The 14496-nt window shown below is 57.5% G+C and overlaps 5 protein-coding genes across 5 annotated transcripts; all 5 read left to right on the forward strand.

Moving 5' to 3' along the window:
• Positions 1 to 749: 749 nt before the first annotated feature.
• LBRM_26_1820 (conserved hypothetical protein) lies at positions 750 to 1715 on the forward strand (the record flags this gene model as incomplete). The annotated part of the gene is made up of 1 exon (XM_001562362.1): positions 750 to 1715. The coding sequence occupies one exon, from the start codon at positions 750 to 752 to the stop codon at positions 1713 to 1715; it is 966 nt and encodes a 321-aa protein (XP_001562412.1).
• A 1137-nt stretch (positions 1716 to 2852) lies between these two features.
• On the forward strand, positions 2853 to 6515 carry LBRM_26_1830 (conserved hypothetical protein; the record flags this gene model as incomplete). Its single annotated transcript, XM_001562363.1, has 1 exon — positions 2853 to 6515. One exon carries the CDS (start codon positions 2853 to 2855, stop codon positions 6513 to 6515), a length of 3663 nt encoding a protein of 1220 aa, XP_001562413.1.
• A 1134-nt stretch (positions 6516 to 7649) lies between these two features.
• Positions 7650 to 8642, forward strand: LBRM_26_1840 (conserved hypothetical protein; the record flags this gene model as incomplete). Its single annotated transcript, XM_001562364.2, has 1 exon — positions 7650 to 8642. One exon carries the CDS (start codon positions 7650 to 7652, stop codon positions 8640 to 8642), a length of 993 nt encoding a protein of 330 aa, XP_001562414.1.
• A 3003-nt stretch (positions 8643 to 11645) lies between these two features.
• LBRM_26_1850 (conserved hypothetical protein) lies at positions 11646 to 12560 on the forward strand (the record flags this gene model as incomplete). The annotated part of the gene is made up of 1 exon (XM_001562365.1): positions 11646 to 12560. One exon carries the CDS (start codon positions 11646 to 11648, stop codon positions 12558 to 12560), a length of 915 nt encoding a protein of 304 aa, XP_001562415.1.
• Positions 12561 to 14028: 1468 nt separating this feature from the next.
• Positions 14029 to 14490, forward strand: LBRM_26_1860 (conserved hypothetical protein; the record flags this gene model as incomplete). The annotated part of the gene is made up of 1 exon (XM_001562366.2): positions 14029 to 14490. A coding segment is annotated over one exon (462 nt), but the record flags the coding sequence as incomplete, so codon positions are not given.
• Positions 14491 to 14496: the final 6 nt, after the last annotated feature.

Raw genomic sequence — 14496 nt, forward strand, 5'->3', positions numbered from 1 at the left:
TTGCGGTACCGAGACCTCTCTTCTGTAGTAGTTCTTTATCGCTCTATTTCTCCCTTGTACCGACCTTATGGCGTAAAGATGCAGTGCTATTTTCCATCTCAGCGTCTACTCAGGAGTGTGTATGTGTGGTGTTGCGAGCCTCATACATGATGCCTGCGCTTACCCTCGTCTATTCACCTTCCATCTCTCTCTGTTGTTCTCCTTTCACTGCACTGCCAAACACTGGTTCCCCCCGCCCCCTGTTTGACCTGCTCCACCTTTTTTCGCGTTATTTTGTCTCCACTGATGTAGCCGGTGTGTGCGCGTATGCGTGTGTGTGTGTGTGTTCGCTCGCTTTTTCGTGTCTGCGTATTACATCCTCTTCACTGAAGCAGACGTAGCACAAGCCAGCCACAGGTGTGGTGTTGTACTCTTGACGCTGCACTGGACCACCGCCTCCATCGCGAATTGCGTGCGTGCACTCGCATTTCATCAGGCACGCACTCTTCCTTGCCGACCCCCCGCGTCTTCTTCCCTCGTAGGCGAAACAAACAAACGAAGGCTATCGTAGTGCATATCCGTTCCACTGCTGTTCCTCTTATCAACAGCGACACCCGCCCACACACACGCATCAGGTCGTGTTCTCTACCTCTTTGTGTTGCTCTCGCAGCCCCGCATATACCGTCATATCCACCGTGAGCTAGACGGCGGCTGGTTAGGGCAAGAGCGAAGGCTCCAAAGAAAGACAGGGAGACCCAACATAACAAAGCATGTCACTGGAGACCTGGGCGGTGGCCGCTGTTGCGATCGTTGATGCTGAGGGCACGCCGCTGCTCCTGCGTACCTACACTTCGCCAAAGGATGTTCTCAACTCCCCCGCAGCCCCGCTGCATGCGCACCTCTACGTCGGACCAGAGGACACGGTCAAGCTGCATTTTGTCCTTTTCGCCTCTCTGGACCGCTGCGAGGAGATGCGCGAAGGGGCAGCGCCGTCGTTGACTGACATTGCTGCTTCCTCTTCAACGGCGCTGGTGAGGGGCAGCACCGAGGCTTCCCTTGTCACCAAGAGCGGTGTGGCAACCAGTACCGAGATGGGAGGTGCTGCTGGGACCTCGTTGGCCACTTTAAGCAATTCTATCACAGCCTCCATAATTAGCGCCTCCGCAGCGAACACGGCGCGGCTCATCTCTCCAACGACGGACGCGAGATTTTTGGGGAAGCTGCTGGATAGCCACCGCATGCGAAGCTACGGCTTTCGCTCTGTGACTGGTGTTCACACGCTGCTAGTGACCGTAGGCAGCGATGCACCTGCCGATGCGATGGTCCCGCTCTGCCGCGCCTTGTACGAGTGCGCCTCCGCGGCGTTGTGCAATCCATTTCGTTCTCCAGCTCAATGCTGGCGCGCGCAGGAACGACTGCTTTGGCGAGCGCCGTCATCCGGACTTCGGTGTGACCCCGCTGGCGTAGCGACATCGCAGCGTGCAGAGGAGACGGAAGGCACAGACGAAGGCCGGGAGTGTTCTCTGCATATGCACAGTAAAGTTGCTGCTGCCGCCACAAGCTGGCATTCCCTTCCGCCCGGAGTGATGGAGTGGAGCTGGCCGCGGCCGGCCCCGACCTCCGCTGCTGCTCTCACCGCGGAGCCGACGCTGGCGCTGTCGCGCACCTTCAATACGCAGATTGAGGGGCTGCTGTCGAGCTTCACCGTCACGGCGCGAAGCTGCATCATTCGGTAAGGCGCTGGATGCGTCGCCGGCCCTCTCTCTCTCCCCCTCACCTTGCCCCTCTTTCCGCTTTTACGCTTCTTTTCGATTTCTTCTCTGACATCCTCGCGTTAGCAGCGGCATGAGGAGGAAGAGAGTGAGGAGTGACGTGGGGAGGGGGACTTAGAGCTGCGAGCGAGAAACTGCGAGTCCACACCCTTGTGACTGTGTCTGTGCTCTTAGGCGGAAAGGTGGAACCGATCGGAGTCAGTGAGGGGCAGGCTGTTTCTTTTCTATGCGCATGTGCGCTTGTTCTGTCTTGCCATGCCACATTGTGTGTGTCTCTGTCCTTGGTGCAATAAGCCTAGCGAGATGCCGAGGAACTCGAGGCGATTTGAGGGGTGGCGGTGGGGGAGGAAGTTGTGCGGCTGCCACCACTTCTCTCCGCCAGAACGCTGCAAGAATACCATCCGAGGTGTGATGTGGTGCGACACTTCGCTCGGTGCGGTACCCCCCCCCCCCCACAAACACACACACACCCACAGAGGTGATGCTCCAGGACGACGCGCAAAAAAACATTGGTGTCTCTTTAACACGTGCGGACTCTGCCTCGAGTTCCTCTGCCGCAGGCTGAATTTCCCATGCACCTCTCTTCTTCCCTCTCTTCTTCCCTCTCTCGCCCCCCACCCCCACACCCCCACACGCATGCACTCACAAAATTTCCTCTGCTTACTTATCGCTCGACCGTCTCTCCCGGTGATACTCTGACAAAGAAGGGGGCACGTGTTTCACTTACCCACGTCACTTACCCTCGTCACTCTTCTTCTTCTCTTCCTGTTTGTTCCCTTTGTTTCTGTCCTACTTTGTGCGTTGAACGGGCTGCACGAGGGGAAAGGGGGGAGGGGAGCGCAGACCACATACGGCGCGGTCAACAACGGCTTCTTTTCTCAGCTCTCTTGGCCTCCTTCAGAGGTGTCCTTTATCGTGACACACCCACCCACCCACACACACACACACACACATACCTACTTAGAGGTGGGCACACACAGGCCTTTTCTCTGAATACCCTACCCCACACCTACAGACAGACAGACGGGCGCGTTTTAAATGGTTATCGTGTTCTGTTGACTCCTTTGTATACCCACACACCCACGCACACGTAGCAAGGCAATGAGTTCTGTAGAGGAGATCGACTCCTTGGCGGAGTCCATGTACACCAATCCAGACCCAGAGGCTCGTCGGCACGCGCAGGAGCGCCTCACTGCTCTCACCCAGGAGAATGCAGACGTAGCCCCTCTCGAGGCTATCTTTGCGCGATCGAGTAATCAGTATGCGCTAATGTTTGTGTCGCAGGGCATCGTGACGTGGCTCAGAGCGAACCGCAAGTGGCTCTCCAACGAGCAGCGCTTTGAAGTGGTGGTAAACATGTGTGGGACTTGTGTACAGCGGGTCAGTCTTGCCGGCGCCCCGCGGCACGTAACGCTGGCCCTCGTGAACGCGTACGCAAAGTTGACGAAGCTGTGCTTCGAGAAGGGCATATTTCTCATAGAGGCGGTTGCTTTTGCGCTTCAGATGCTGCACGACGCATCATCCTTGTACGCGAAGAGCGTGGCCCAGAACGGTGGATGCGGCACGGCAGCTGGATCGCACGGAAGCATCAACGACAAGGCAAGCATTGCGGGCTCCTCCAATGGCGGCGCACCGTCCTCGTCAGCGATGTGCGGCGGCGCAAGTAGCACCACTGCCAACAGTGGGGGAGGCAGTGCGGCTAGCAGCGACGGCAGCCCGCTTGGCTACGGCATCATTCGACACTCCCGCTTTGCCCCGACTGGGTACCGCAACGAAGAGGAGCGCCACACTGCCCACTACGTTTCCCTCTTGCTGCTCACCACCCTTGTTAATGAGTTTAGCAAGTACGACTCAGCCAAGTCGCAGACATACATGAACTTCTCCACCCACCGCCGCTGCAGCAACAACTTCCGCGACGAGTGCATGCTGGACATCTTCGTCGCCAGCGTGGCCGAGTTGGAGGGCGTTAACGGCGCATCTCTCATGGCGCTGGAGGTGACAGAGTTTGTGAGGGACTGTCTCACGTACGACTTCATGGCCATCATGGTGGATGAGACCGAGGAGGCGCTATCAGCCCAGTTCCCGAGCTTGTGGAAGGGGGTGCTGCTGGCGCCTCACACGTGGGACGTGTTGTGGGGACAGCACGCCACGCTGCCTTACCCCCATTGCGCCACGCTGCTCACAGGTCTGACAAGCATGTGCGGTGTCCGTCGCACCTTCTTTGAGTCAACCGAGGAGCGTGTTCAATACCTGAACGGTGCCCTGACGCACCTCGTCCACACAATGCAGCTCACCGATGGGCGGCTGAAGGTGCCGCACTACGTGACAGTTCTGGCAGAGGCGTGCTACCGCTTCGTTTCCCCGTTTGGCTATCGAGATCTCCACCTCAGCTCTGTTTTTCAGTCGTGGGTGTCGGCAATCCGTGCCGTGTCACTGGATGTCTTCCGCATACCATTTGGCCAGTCCGGCTCCTTCACTACGGCGACAACCCTGCTCAATTTCTGGAGTCGATTGGCGACCTCGCGCCGCATGTACAGCATGTCGGAAGAGTCCGCAAAGGACCTGGAGCTCATCTCGCCTGAGCTCGTCATGTGCTTCTTCGAATCCCGCGTGCATGTGGGAGGTGGAAGTGGCCAGCAGGGATCATCGCACCGCGGCACGAACACCGCTAGCGGCGACCTGGAGGAGATGGAGTACAGCATGGAGTTGGATGAGGATTTTGAGGCCACGATGGAGTCGATTCTCGCGCAGTCGGACGCCGTGGCAACTCTCGCCCTGCTGGAACATACAGAGGCGATGAGGATGCTGGCGAACTACGTCCACAGCGGTCTGGGGTCTAACGTCCTGACGAGCCCCAGCGCAACCACCTGGTTGTTCTACCTCGCTGGTGGGCTAGTGCGACATGTGCTGAGTGCCGTTGAGGAGTCGGCGGTGGAGGCATGCTCGAGCTTCTTCGTGTTCTGTGTGGATTGCGCGAACCATCGCCGCAGCGGCGTTGCTGCGATGCCGTCGTCATCTCTCTACAGCTCCTACGTGGAGCGGGCGCTCCTGCACTTCTTGACGATGGTGCAGAGTGTGCTCAGCTCCTCGCGCCTGCACGAGGCGCTCAGCATTGTTGTCACAAACGTATTTCAGTCGCGCATGGCGCTCTTCCAGTTCATACTCAACAACATAGGACACAATCTCATGCGCAATGTCACGGGCAACCGCACCGCCGACGAGGAAACGGCGCACATTATCCGAGAGTCCATCGAGCTCATCCGCAACGCATGCATGGATATCCCGCACTCCATGCTGGCAGAGCTGCACCTCGAGCTGCCTCCAGTGGTGGAGCTGCCACTCGTGCAGTCGTTCCAGACCTACAAACTGCGCACCAACCTCTCTGCAGTGTTGTGGCGGCTGTTCAGCGTGACGCCGTGCGTGCAGGCAAACCTGAAGGCGTTCCTTCAGCCGATCGAGCTGTGCATGCAGAGCACGCTCAGCGGCGGCAACGACGCGCTCTTCACGGCTGGCTGGATGCGCGACCTGCGCGGCGTCGTGCTGGCGTTGCGAGACAGCGCGGATGGGCTCAGTGACTTTGTTGAGTGGGTGTGCGACCACGCCAGCTCCTTTCACGAGGTACTGCACCGACCCGTGGCGCAGCACAGCATTGTGATAGTCTCCTTCCTGCGTTTCCTCGAAGAGCTCGTCTCGCAGATGGGAGGTCGGTGTACGCTGCCGTGTTGCACTGCGCACAGCTCCTGCGGTCTCATGCTCTTCAAGCACATGTGCACCCTCATGCAAAGCATCATCGAGCAGTGCATCACGGACGAGCACATTCAACACGTGAGCAGCATCGGCGGTGGCGGTATGGTGGATGGGGCATACGACATGATGCTGAAGCCGTTGGCGCTGTCTCTGAGTGTGCTGAGGAGGTCCATCCAGGGCGGCTTTGTACCGCTCGGGGCCATGGCCTTCTACCACGACGAGGCCTATGACAACATCCTCCTCGGCCTGCTTCGCATGGTTGGCGTGTTTCCATTTGTGTACTTTCGGGAGTACCCCAAGGTGCCCTACGCAGTTGTCAACATGCTGCGCACGGTAACGGAGGAGTTTGCCTATCGCCCCCTCATGAGCCTCGACGCCGGCGAGCTGGAGAAGCTGATCTCCTTCGTTGTGTACCTCTGCGAGGACGTCGACACACAGACCGGCACGCTGCTGCACGGACTGTCCTTCCTCAGCTTCATTGCTGGCCTTATTAGAGAGGTTAAGGCGCTTTCCACGCAGACGGTGTCGCCAGCGCTAGAGGCGCGTCCACACGGGACCCCACCACCGTCTCCGATGCAGCTGCCCTCCTTCTACGCGAGCCCGTCTGGCCGTCTTTCGGGCACCCCAGGCAGCCTTGGTGGCCGCAGCGGCGGCGGTGCTGGCGGCCGCTCCGGCGGTGGCGCCTTGGCGCCACGGGCGACGCGACTGGCCAGGGAGGCGCTAGCCCGCACCCTCGAGCCGTTCAACTCGCTCTGGGAGCGACTTATTTCGGTTGCAATGAACGTTATTGTGTGCCAAGACCGCGCCCTGAGCGTCAGTTGTGCGGTGGTGTACCCCATCTTTGAGGTGCATCCACCTTTCTGGTATTCCTTCGTCGAGAACTTTGTGCGCACCTATCCAGAACGGAAGCAGCCGATGGTGCGCGAGGCGCTCTCGGCCCTATCCCACGCCGCCGAGTCGCAGGACAAGTTCTTCTCTGAAGTGTTCACCTTCCGTCAGACAATGCGCAATCTCTGAAGGGGTTAGTCGTGATGATGGTCGTCATTGGGCAGATCGGTGGGTGCAGTTTTGGTAGTGTTGTCATGTGTGCACAACTTCTACGGCAGTCGCGCTGACTTTTGGGGTTGTTGGTGATGAGATTGGAGACGGTGGTTGACTCAGCGACAGTAGTAACATCGACAGCTGTAAATGCTTGGTCGCGTAATGTTGGTGACTAGAAGTGGCATGGCTCATGCCCCTATTTCTCGTTATGTGCAAGAGTGCAGCGTACGCTTGGCAGAGTTGACTCGCTCCGCTCTCCCGTGCATGCAACGGGGTGGACGCTGCGGTGTATATGCGTGTGTGCGCGAGTATCCACACGGTTGTGGCGATCTTTCTGCGTCTGTGCGCGTGTGTTTTTTCCCCGTTCAGTAGGCCCAGCAGAGCGATGACGTGTAATGATGCCTGCGTGTTCACTGGCTCAGTGGAAGTGAAGACGACACAAGTGGGAAGGCGAGAGGGGGAGCGAGACAAGGGGAGACATGGGAAGGCGCAGAAGAGGCAACGGCGAGGCTTGTGCGTGCGTGTCTTTGTGCGCCTTCTTCTTGCGGGCGTGTGTTTTCTCTGCCATCGCCCTCCTCCTCGTCTCTTCTCCTGCCCTGTCCTCTGACCCAGTCCCCCTTGCCACCACGCCGCGTCCGCGGAGGACTTGGCCAGAGGCACAACATAGTCACCCGTCATTCACGTTTTACACCCCCCCCCCCCCCCCCCCCCCCCCACACACAACGCGGTGAAGCGGCACGGCGGCAGACACCCAAAACACCAACACACCATCTCCATGTAGGAGAAGATGCCCCTTCTCGCTGATTAAAATGTTTCTCTGCTTTGCGCCACCTTCTTCCCCGGATGTTGTTGTTGTTGTTGTTATCTGCGGACACTCCCTTGCCTACTCTCCAGTGCACAGGATTCTGTACGTGGCTACTCAGCGTTTCACCGGCGCTGAGCACCACGCCATACGCCGCTACAGAGAACACACCCGCACACGCACACCCACAGGCAATCACGTCCTCTTCTGCACTCTCTGAAGGAGCGGGCGAGCACCTAGGATAGCGAGTGCTGAGGAGCGTAATTAGCCAAACGAATGCAACTGATAAGAGAGCGCAGACACCCATCATGCCTGATTCTACCAGCCGAAGCGTAGAGGAGCTTCGCAAGGACTACGCGAAGCTTCTGGACCCACAGGAACCACTGGACAGCCGCATGCGAGAGCTTTACCGGCTCAAGGAAAATTGTCTCAAGACCGTAGCTGGTGTAACAGTAATCCTGGAGGCGATAGACACCACCGACTCAGTCTTGCTGCAGCACGAACTAGCCTACAACGCTGGCCAGAGCGGCCTAGAGGAGGCCGTGCCAGAGCTGGAGCGCATTCTGCGCACTGTTAGCTACGATGTCGTGACGCGGCATGAGGCGGCTGAGGCGCTCGGCGCCATCGGCTCGTCGCTCGCGCTGCAGGTGCTCGAGGCGCACAGCGACCCCACCACAGAGCCAGAGGCGCCGATTCGTGAGACCTGCGAGCTCGCACTGGCCCGAATCGAGCGGAAAGAAGCGAAGGGTAGCGCTGCTGTGGCCCCTCCGAGCGGGTGCGAATTCGTATCTGTGGATCCGTCGCCGGCGTTTAGCGCGCTGGACTCCAGCACTGACGAGCCGGTGCCGCAGACAGTAGAGGAGCTAGAGGCGGTGCTGCTGGATACGTCAGGGCGCACACGGTTGTTCCGCCGCTACATGGCCATGTTCACCTTGCGCAACTTGGCGACGGAGGCGGCGGTCGCCGCGCTCTGTCGCGGTCTTCGCGAGGATACTGTTTCACCACTGTTCCGGCACGAGGTGGCTTTTGTCCTCGGACAGCTCGAACATCCGAGCAGCCAGCCAGCTCTGATTGCAGCCCTCAAGGACGAGGAGGAGGCAGCGATGGTGCGGCACGAGGCCGCGGAGGCGCTCGGCGCGATCGCCGATCCAGCGACGCTGCCAGTGTTGGAGAGCTACGCAACCCACCACGAGCCGATCGTCCGGGACAGCTGCGTGGTGGCGCTCGAGATGCACAAGTACTGGACAAACTTCAACACCCTCGCTCATCATCAGCAGCAGCAGCAGGAGCAAGAGGCGTAAGGGAGGGAGGACGGGGATCTGAGAAGAATGTTCAAAGAGAGAGAGAGAAAGAGTGCGGAGGGCGGTGGCTGCTACGTGCGGTCATGTGCGCGCTGTCGTCTCTCCAGTAACCCCCTTCTCTCTCTCTCTCTCTTTCCCGTTCTTTGTTCGTGTCGCTGCTTGCCGCATTATCGGTGCTCGCAAGGCATCAGGAGGTATCAGGGCGCTTGACGCCATATGAGGGGACCCGCTTCGCACCCTGTGTCTGCGCACGTTTAAGTGTGTGCGTGTGCATACATGGGCAGCACACTTTCTGCTGCAGGTCGGGTCGAAGCTGTGCAATCACTAAACATAAGGGGCGCCGAGAAAACAAAAAAACAAAAGGCGTTGCTACGGGACCCAACGCCCGAAGAGTTACAGGCATGCGTGCATGGGAATGTATGCGCCTGCTCTCGTTGTAATTTGCCACGCTTCAGTAAAAAAAAAAAAAATAAATAAATAAATAAATAGAGGTGAAGGCGCATGTGTAGGAGTGAGTGCAGGGCGCAAGATGAAGGTGGGCTGCCATTTCGGAAAGCACGCCTTACGTCACACTCTGATTTGCTTGCTGCTTTTTTTTTTTTTCTCTCTTCGTCTGACTCTCCACCTCTTCCCTCTTTCCATCCCTTTCTCTGCGTGGTTGGGCATGGCGGTAAGATAGCGGTGCTCGTATGACGAAGTCGACGTGTACAACACGCCTGCGCGCCTCTTTTTTTACTCCTTTGCGGAATGTCGAGAGCTACGGGTGGGTGCACTCCTTCTGTTGTCTCCATTTTCACTGGTTGTGGGATTACGTATCACTGGAGGAAGAGAGCGAAGAGGGAGGCAGCGTGAGACACAGCGGTGCGTGTGTGTGTGTGTGTGCTTATCGGTGGTGTGGTTGGGATGGTGTGGCGTACACGATTGCGAGAGCGTGGTAGTTCTCCTCCTTCTCTTTCTCATTCTTCCCTGTGGACGAAGAGAAGACGAGATCAAAAACACGCATAGGCGCTTCAGTGGATGAAGTGGGCCCTCCACTTTACTCTGTTCCACTGTTGCCACCACGTTGTGCGTGCAGTGTCACTTCTTCTTCTTTACTGCCGAGTCTTTTATGGCCGACTGCCCCACCTCTCTCTCTATGAGTGTGTCTGTTCTGGGGTTGATTGCATTTGCGCATTTACACAGAACTCCACTGCTGCTGCTGCTGCCCACATTCCCCACTTGTCCCGCCTCTCACCCCCTGTCCAGCGCTTCTGGGCGAACCTGTCCCTCTCCCTCTCTTTCCCCTTGTGTTTCTTATGCCTTCTCTCTTCTAACAGTAACTAGAGCCAGCGCCCTACAACAGCTCCTGTTTGTGTGTCGGCTATGCATTTCAGCTGACGTACACGTGCCTCTCTGAGAGGCGAAAGAGCCCATGCGCTACCTACCGCACGCTCGGAGGGGCACACACACGGACATAGAAATGAACGTCAATACACCTTTACATGCAGACACATACATTACATTCAACCATTCAGCCAACCGGCATGTGCTTGTGTGCTCGCCCTGCGTGCTCAAACCACAGCGGTTTGCGCTGTTGTTGGCACATTATCTGCGTCTTTTCTTCTGCATCTCAATACACGCATGCACGCGTGTGTTTTTTCGGTCAAAAGCCCTTCTTCCTCTCGGTGCTGCAACTTCAACGCTTTGGAGTGGTGTGGACGCCCTATTCGTGCTCTCACCTGTCTCCCTTACGCATTTATTCACCCCCTTCCTTCTCTCTGATCTACTTTGTGGTGGTTCCTCTTGCTCACCTCCTTACACAAATCAGCCCATCGACGTTGATGGCGAGCATTTCTGCATAGCGGCATCCATACGCATAGGCTATGGTGAAAGCACGCCTTGGACACCGTGAATGCCGGCGAGTGGCCCTCGTTCTCCCACTTCCTTACCCCTTTCGCTCCCCCTAAGCCGGCAAGCGGGAAGGTGCTGGCTCCTTCAACAGCGTGTTGTGTCCTTCCGTTGCCTGCTCGCAGCGTTGAGGCCCTTCCTGGCGACACGGCGGTGCGGCACGACCGGGGGCGACCGAGCTCCCCCTTCTCTCCTCAGCGCAAGCGCCATCGTTGCACTGCCTGCCAGCGCTGCTTTGTAGTTTCCGCTTGATTTGAGAGCGCGCCACAGCGGTCTTCTGGCCCCTTCTCTCCCATCCTTTCTGCGGTCCGTGACTTCAGAGTCGGTCCCACCCATCCGGCCTCCTTCGTGCCCCACCCGGTGGGAGGGGAAGCTGGAAGGGCGGGGGCGGCTCTGCACTCTCGCCCGTGAGGAAACACAGCTTACACGCGCATCGATGGGCTTGTGTAAGAGGTGCGCTCTACACTTGCCGGTGTGGCCTCGGTGTAAGCGGCCCAGTCGCGCACACACCGCCCAGCGGTCGGATCCACTGGGCCGAATACGCCGACTCGCTCAGGGCGTCGCTGCAACTCACTCCCTCTCCCCTTCCTTCCCTTTCTCTCTTTCTCTCTCCTCTCTATTTCTTAAGCTGACGCCGGAAAGGAGGTGCTTACATACATATCTGGTGTGTACGTATGTGTTTCGAGGTACGCGCCACTCGACACATGCAAAGTAACGCGCACTAAAACAGTTCCAATTCACACCACCGATACGCCTACCCGGCGCTACACCGAAGCACGACGTGCCAGCGCACGTCGCCATCACTACCTCTTTGGCCTCTCCTCTCGGAGTTTCTCGCCGACCCCACGCTAGGTGCCTCCTGGACACTTTGAGCTTGCCGGAAACGAAAAGAGGGGTCAAGGCGAGAGTGTCAGGCAGGGTGATCAATATCGAGAGCGCAAGTTTTCGTCTGCATCTCTCTCTCTCTCTGTGGCTGCCTGAGATTTCAAGGAGTCTCTACATTATATAGCCGACAAACAGTGCCACCTAGTAGAGGCGGTGCGCTGTGTTTGCGACTTGCACTCACTCATAATCGCGCTCGCTTAAAGAGAAGAACGAGACAGCTACAGTGCAGTAATGGGGTTTGCATCCGCGTATGACACCTGGGTGTCACCCATGGCCCGCGAAGCTGTAATCTTCGGCCCAATGGTGTGCTTCTGGTTCTTGCTGCAGTACGTCTTCATGCGAGTACTACCGTCGCGTATGCCCAACTGGAAGCGACTGACGGCGGTGCAACAGGATGACATGATTGTGCGGTGCTGCAGCATCATCAACGGCTGCCTCATGTCCGTGTCTGCCGTTCTATTCCTCTCCAACTTCATCAAGCACGGCTGTGTGGTACCGAGCAACCTGTACGCAACGGTGCCGTACTATCGGTTCAACAGGGTGACCATTTCTGCCTACTTCCTGTGGGATATCGTTGTGTGCTTCTACTTTAACTGGGCCTGGGTCTGGAAGATACACGGCCTCTGCAGCTTCGTTGGGTCCTACATCCTCCTCTTTCCGTTCTCTGAAAGCTACGCGGGGTACTACACCGGCTGTTTTGAGCTTTGCAACGGTTTCCTGCACGCTTCTGTGCTGCTGCGCACTTTGTCAAGCATCGCTGATAGGCGGTCGCAGTGGTCACTCATCCAAACCCTCGACAAGCGCGCCACCGTGTGCGAGTACATCTTTGGAGGCCTTTACACTCTTATTCGCGTAATTGGCGGCACCTACATCACCGGCAGTTGGCTTTACAACGTACTGAGCACGTGGCGGTCCGATATCCTCCATGGTGGAAAGTCTGGGTACACGCCGAAGCTGCACAATGAGGTGGCGGCGGGTATCGCTGTTGCTGCGCTGTCCATCGTGCAACTGCTACAGTACTTCTGGCTCGGCGAGATCATCAAGCGTGTCATGGATAGCGGTGTTGGCGCAGAGGTTAAGAGGGGGACCGTTTCTGGCGCCGCTGACGCTGGCAAATTGAAGGCTAAGGGCAAGAGGGGAAGCTGATCTGGAGCGGAGAGGCTTTCGCTCGCTTTCTCTCTTTTCTCTCCTTTTGTTTATGCGCCTAATATTTGCTTTAAGGGTGCATATTTGAGCTTCAAGTTGTGTGTGTGTGTGTGTGTGTGTGTGTGTGTGTGTGGTAGCTGCGTTGGCCTTATCGACCTGTGGGAGGGAGGGAGGGAGGGGCGATACGTGAGGCGCTGGAGGATCTATGCTTTCTCTTCTGTATTTGGTGGTCGCCACAACTTTGATCGACTGGGCCCTGCAGGAGCCAAAGGATTGACCGAAACAAGGATGAGACGGTGGGGGGGAGGAGGGGAGGGGAGAAAGAGAGAGAAAAGGCGCCAGAGGTGGCGCGCCGACGTCTCTAGAGAAGAGCGGCGGCCCACAGACGCGTGGGGATTATTTTTTCCCCAGCCGACGAGGGCGCGCGCGCGCGAGGACATTTGTTGGCATAAATGCGCGTTTTCGTCTTCGATGGCCCCCCTCCTCCTCCTCTGTCTTTCCTTAATTCGCACAGATTCGTTGCTTTTCTGCTTCTCCCCACTTCAGCAGCCGCTAAGTAGGATGCAGGCGGGCCTTGGGGGAGGCAGATGGCTCGCGTCTCTTTCATGGTGTTTCTCTACTCTCCTAGCTTGACCACCGCTATCTCTTTTTCTCTCAACTTGGTTGACCTTGCCGCTTATCGTTGCGGTGCACCATGGTGACTAGCCAGGCTCTGATCTACACAGGCATGCATGCACTTATACACGCATACTGGTACAACAGTGAGGCTGGAGAGAGAGAGTAACACCAACGTAGAGGGACAGAGGCGTCAACTGTGAGGCCCGCCGACTGACTGGCTGGATGGACGAGAGCCCCCAACAACAACAATGAGCGTATTGTGCTTCACTGTGTGTGTGTGTCTGCGAGAAGACGTGTGCCGACGCGCTCTTGACCTCGTCCTCATCTGGTGCCACACCGCCCCCTCCCCCTCCTCTCTTTCCTCCCTCTCTTATGCTGGGTAGAAAGTTGGCTGGCTTTTACTTCCTTGTCTGCGAACTCAAGTCAGACCTCTCCCCATCATGGCAGGCACCGGGTGAGACATGATGGGTAAGGAGGGAACAGACGCTGGACTTTCGCAAGCATCATCAATGGAGATAATACGGATTTCCATTAGAGCGGAATACAGACGTCAATTTCCCCTACCTGGTGACGCCCAACACGCTTGTGACATCGCCTCATCATAGGCTCGAAAGATGGGATGGAACCCTTCAGCTGAATAAAATTACCTTCTCTGTCTCCCTCCATTGTGATTGTCTACCTGCTCATGCACACACACACACACACACACACACACACACACACACACACGTGTATTCGCTCTCATAGCAGGTGATAAGCGAGGCAAACGAGGTGAGACTTGACGCTGATATATTGCGTTCTTTGTAATTTGCTTGTCTCCCTTTGCATCTGCCCCCCACAACGTGCAAAAATGGTACTTCTACACTTTCTTCGCTGCCAGCGCTTCTTGTGGCGTGGCCTTCGCGACCGTGCGCGGGTGAGCAAGATGATAAGCGGTGCCTTGCCCATCCCTGCCAGCTGTGCGGAAGCATCGGTGGTGCCGGTCAGGGTAATTCGTGCGGCCGCGGCAAGGACGGCGGCGCTTCAGCAGACACCACGGCCGCCTCCGCCTCGGTTTGTTTGGCCGTGGCTTCGCCAGCTGCCATTTGACCGTGCGTTTGTTCAGTTTATCGCCCAGCCCATGGTTGTTCCCATGTACTGCGGCTTGCGTATGATAGACCAGTACGGCCACGTCAACAACTCCAAGTACCTTGAACTCTGCGAGTTGGCTCGGTGGCATCAGCTATCGTTCCTCGGTATTGGCACCATGATGGTGCGGCACCGCGTGTCATTCGTTGTCTCCGACCTCTCCATCACTTATCAGCGGAGGGCGCNNGGG

Source organism: Leishmania braziliensis, chromosome 26 (assembly GCF_000002845.2).
Source record: "Leishmania braziliensis MHOM/BR/75/M2904 complete genome, chromosome 26".
NCBI lineage: Eukaryota > Euglenozoa > Kinetoplastea > Trypanosomatida > Trypanosomatidae > Leishmania > Leishmania braziliensis.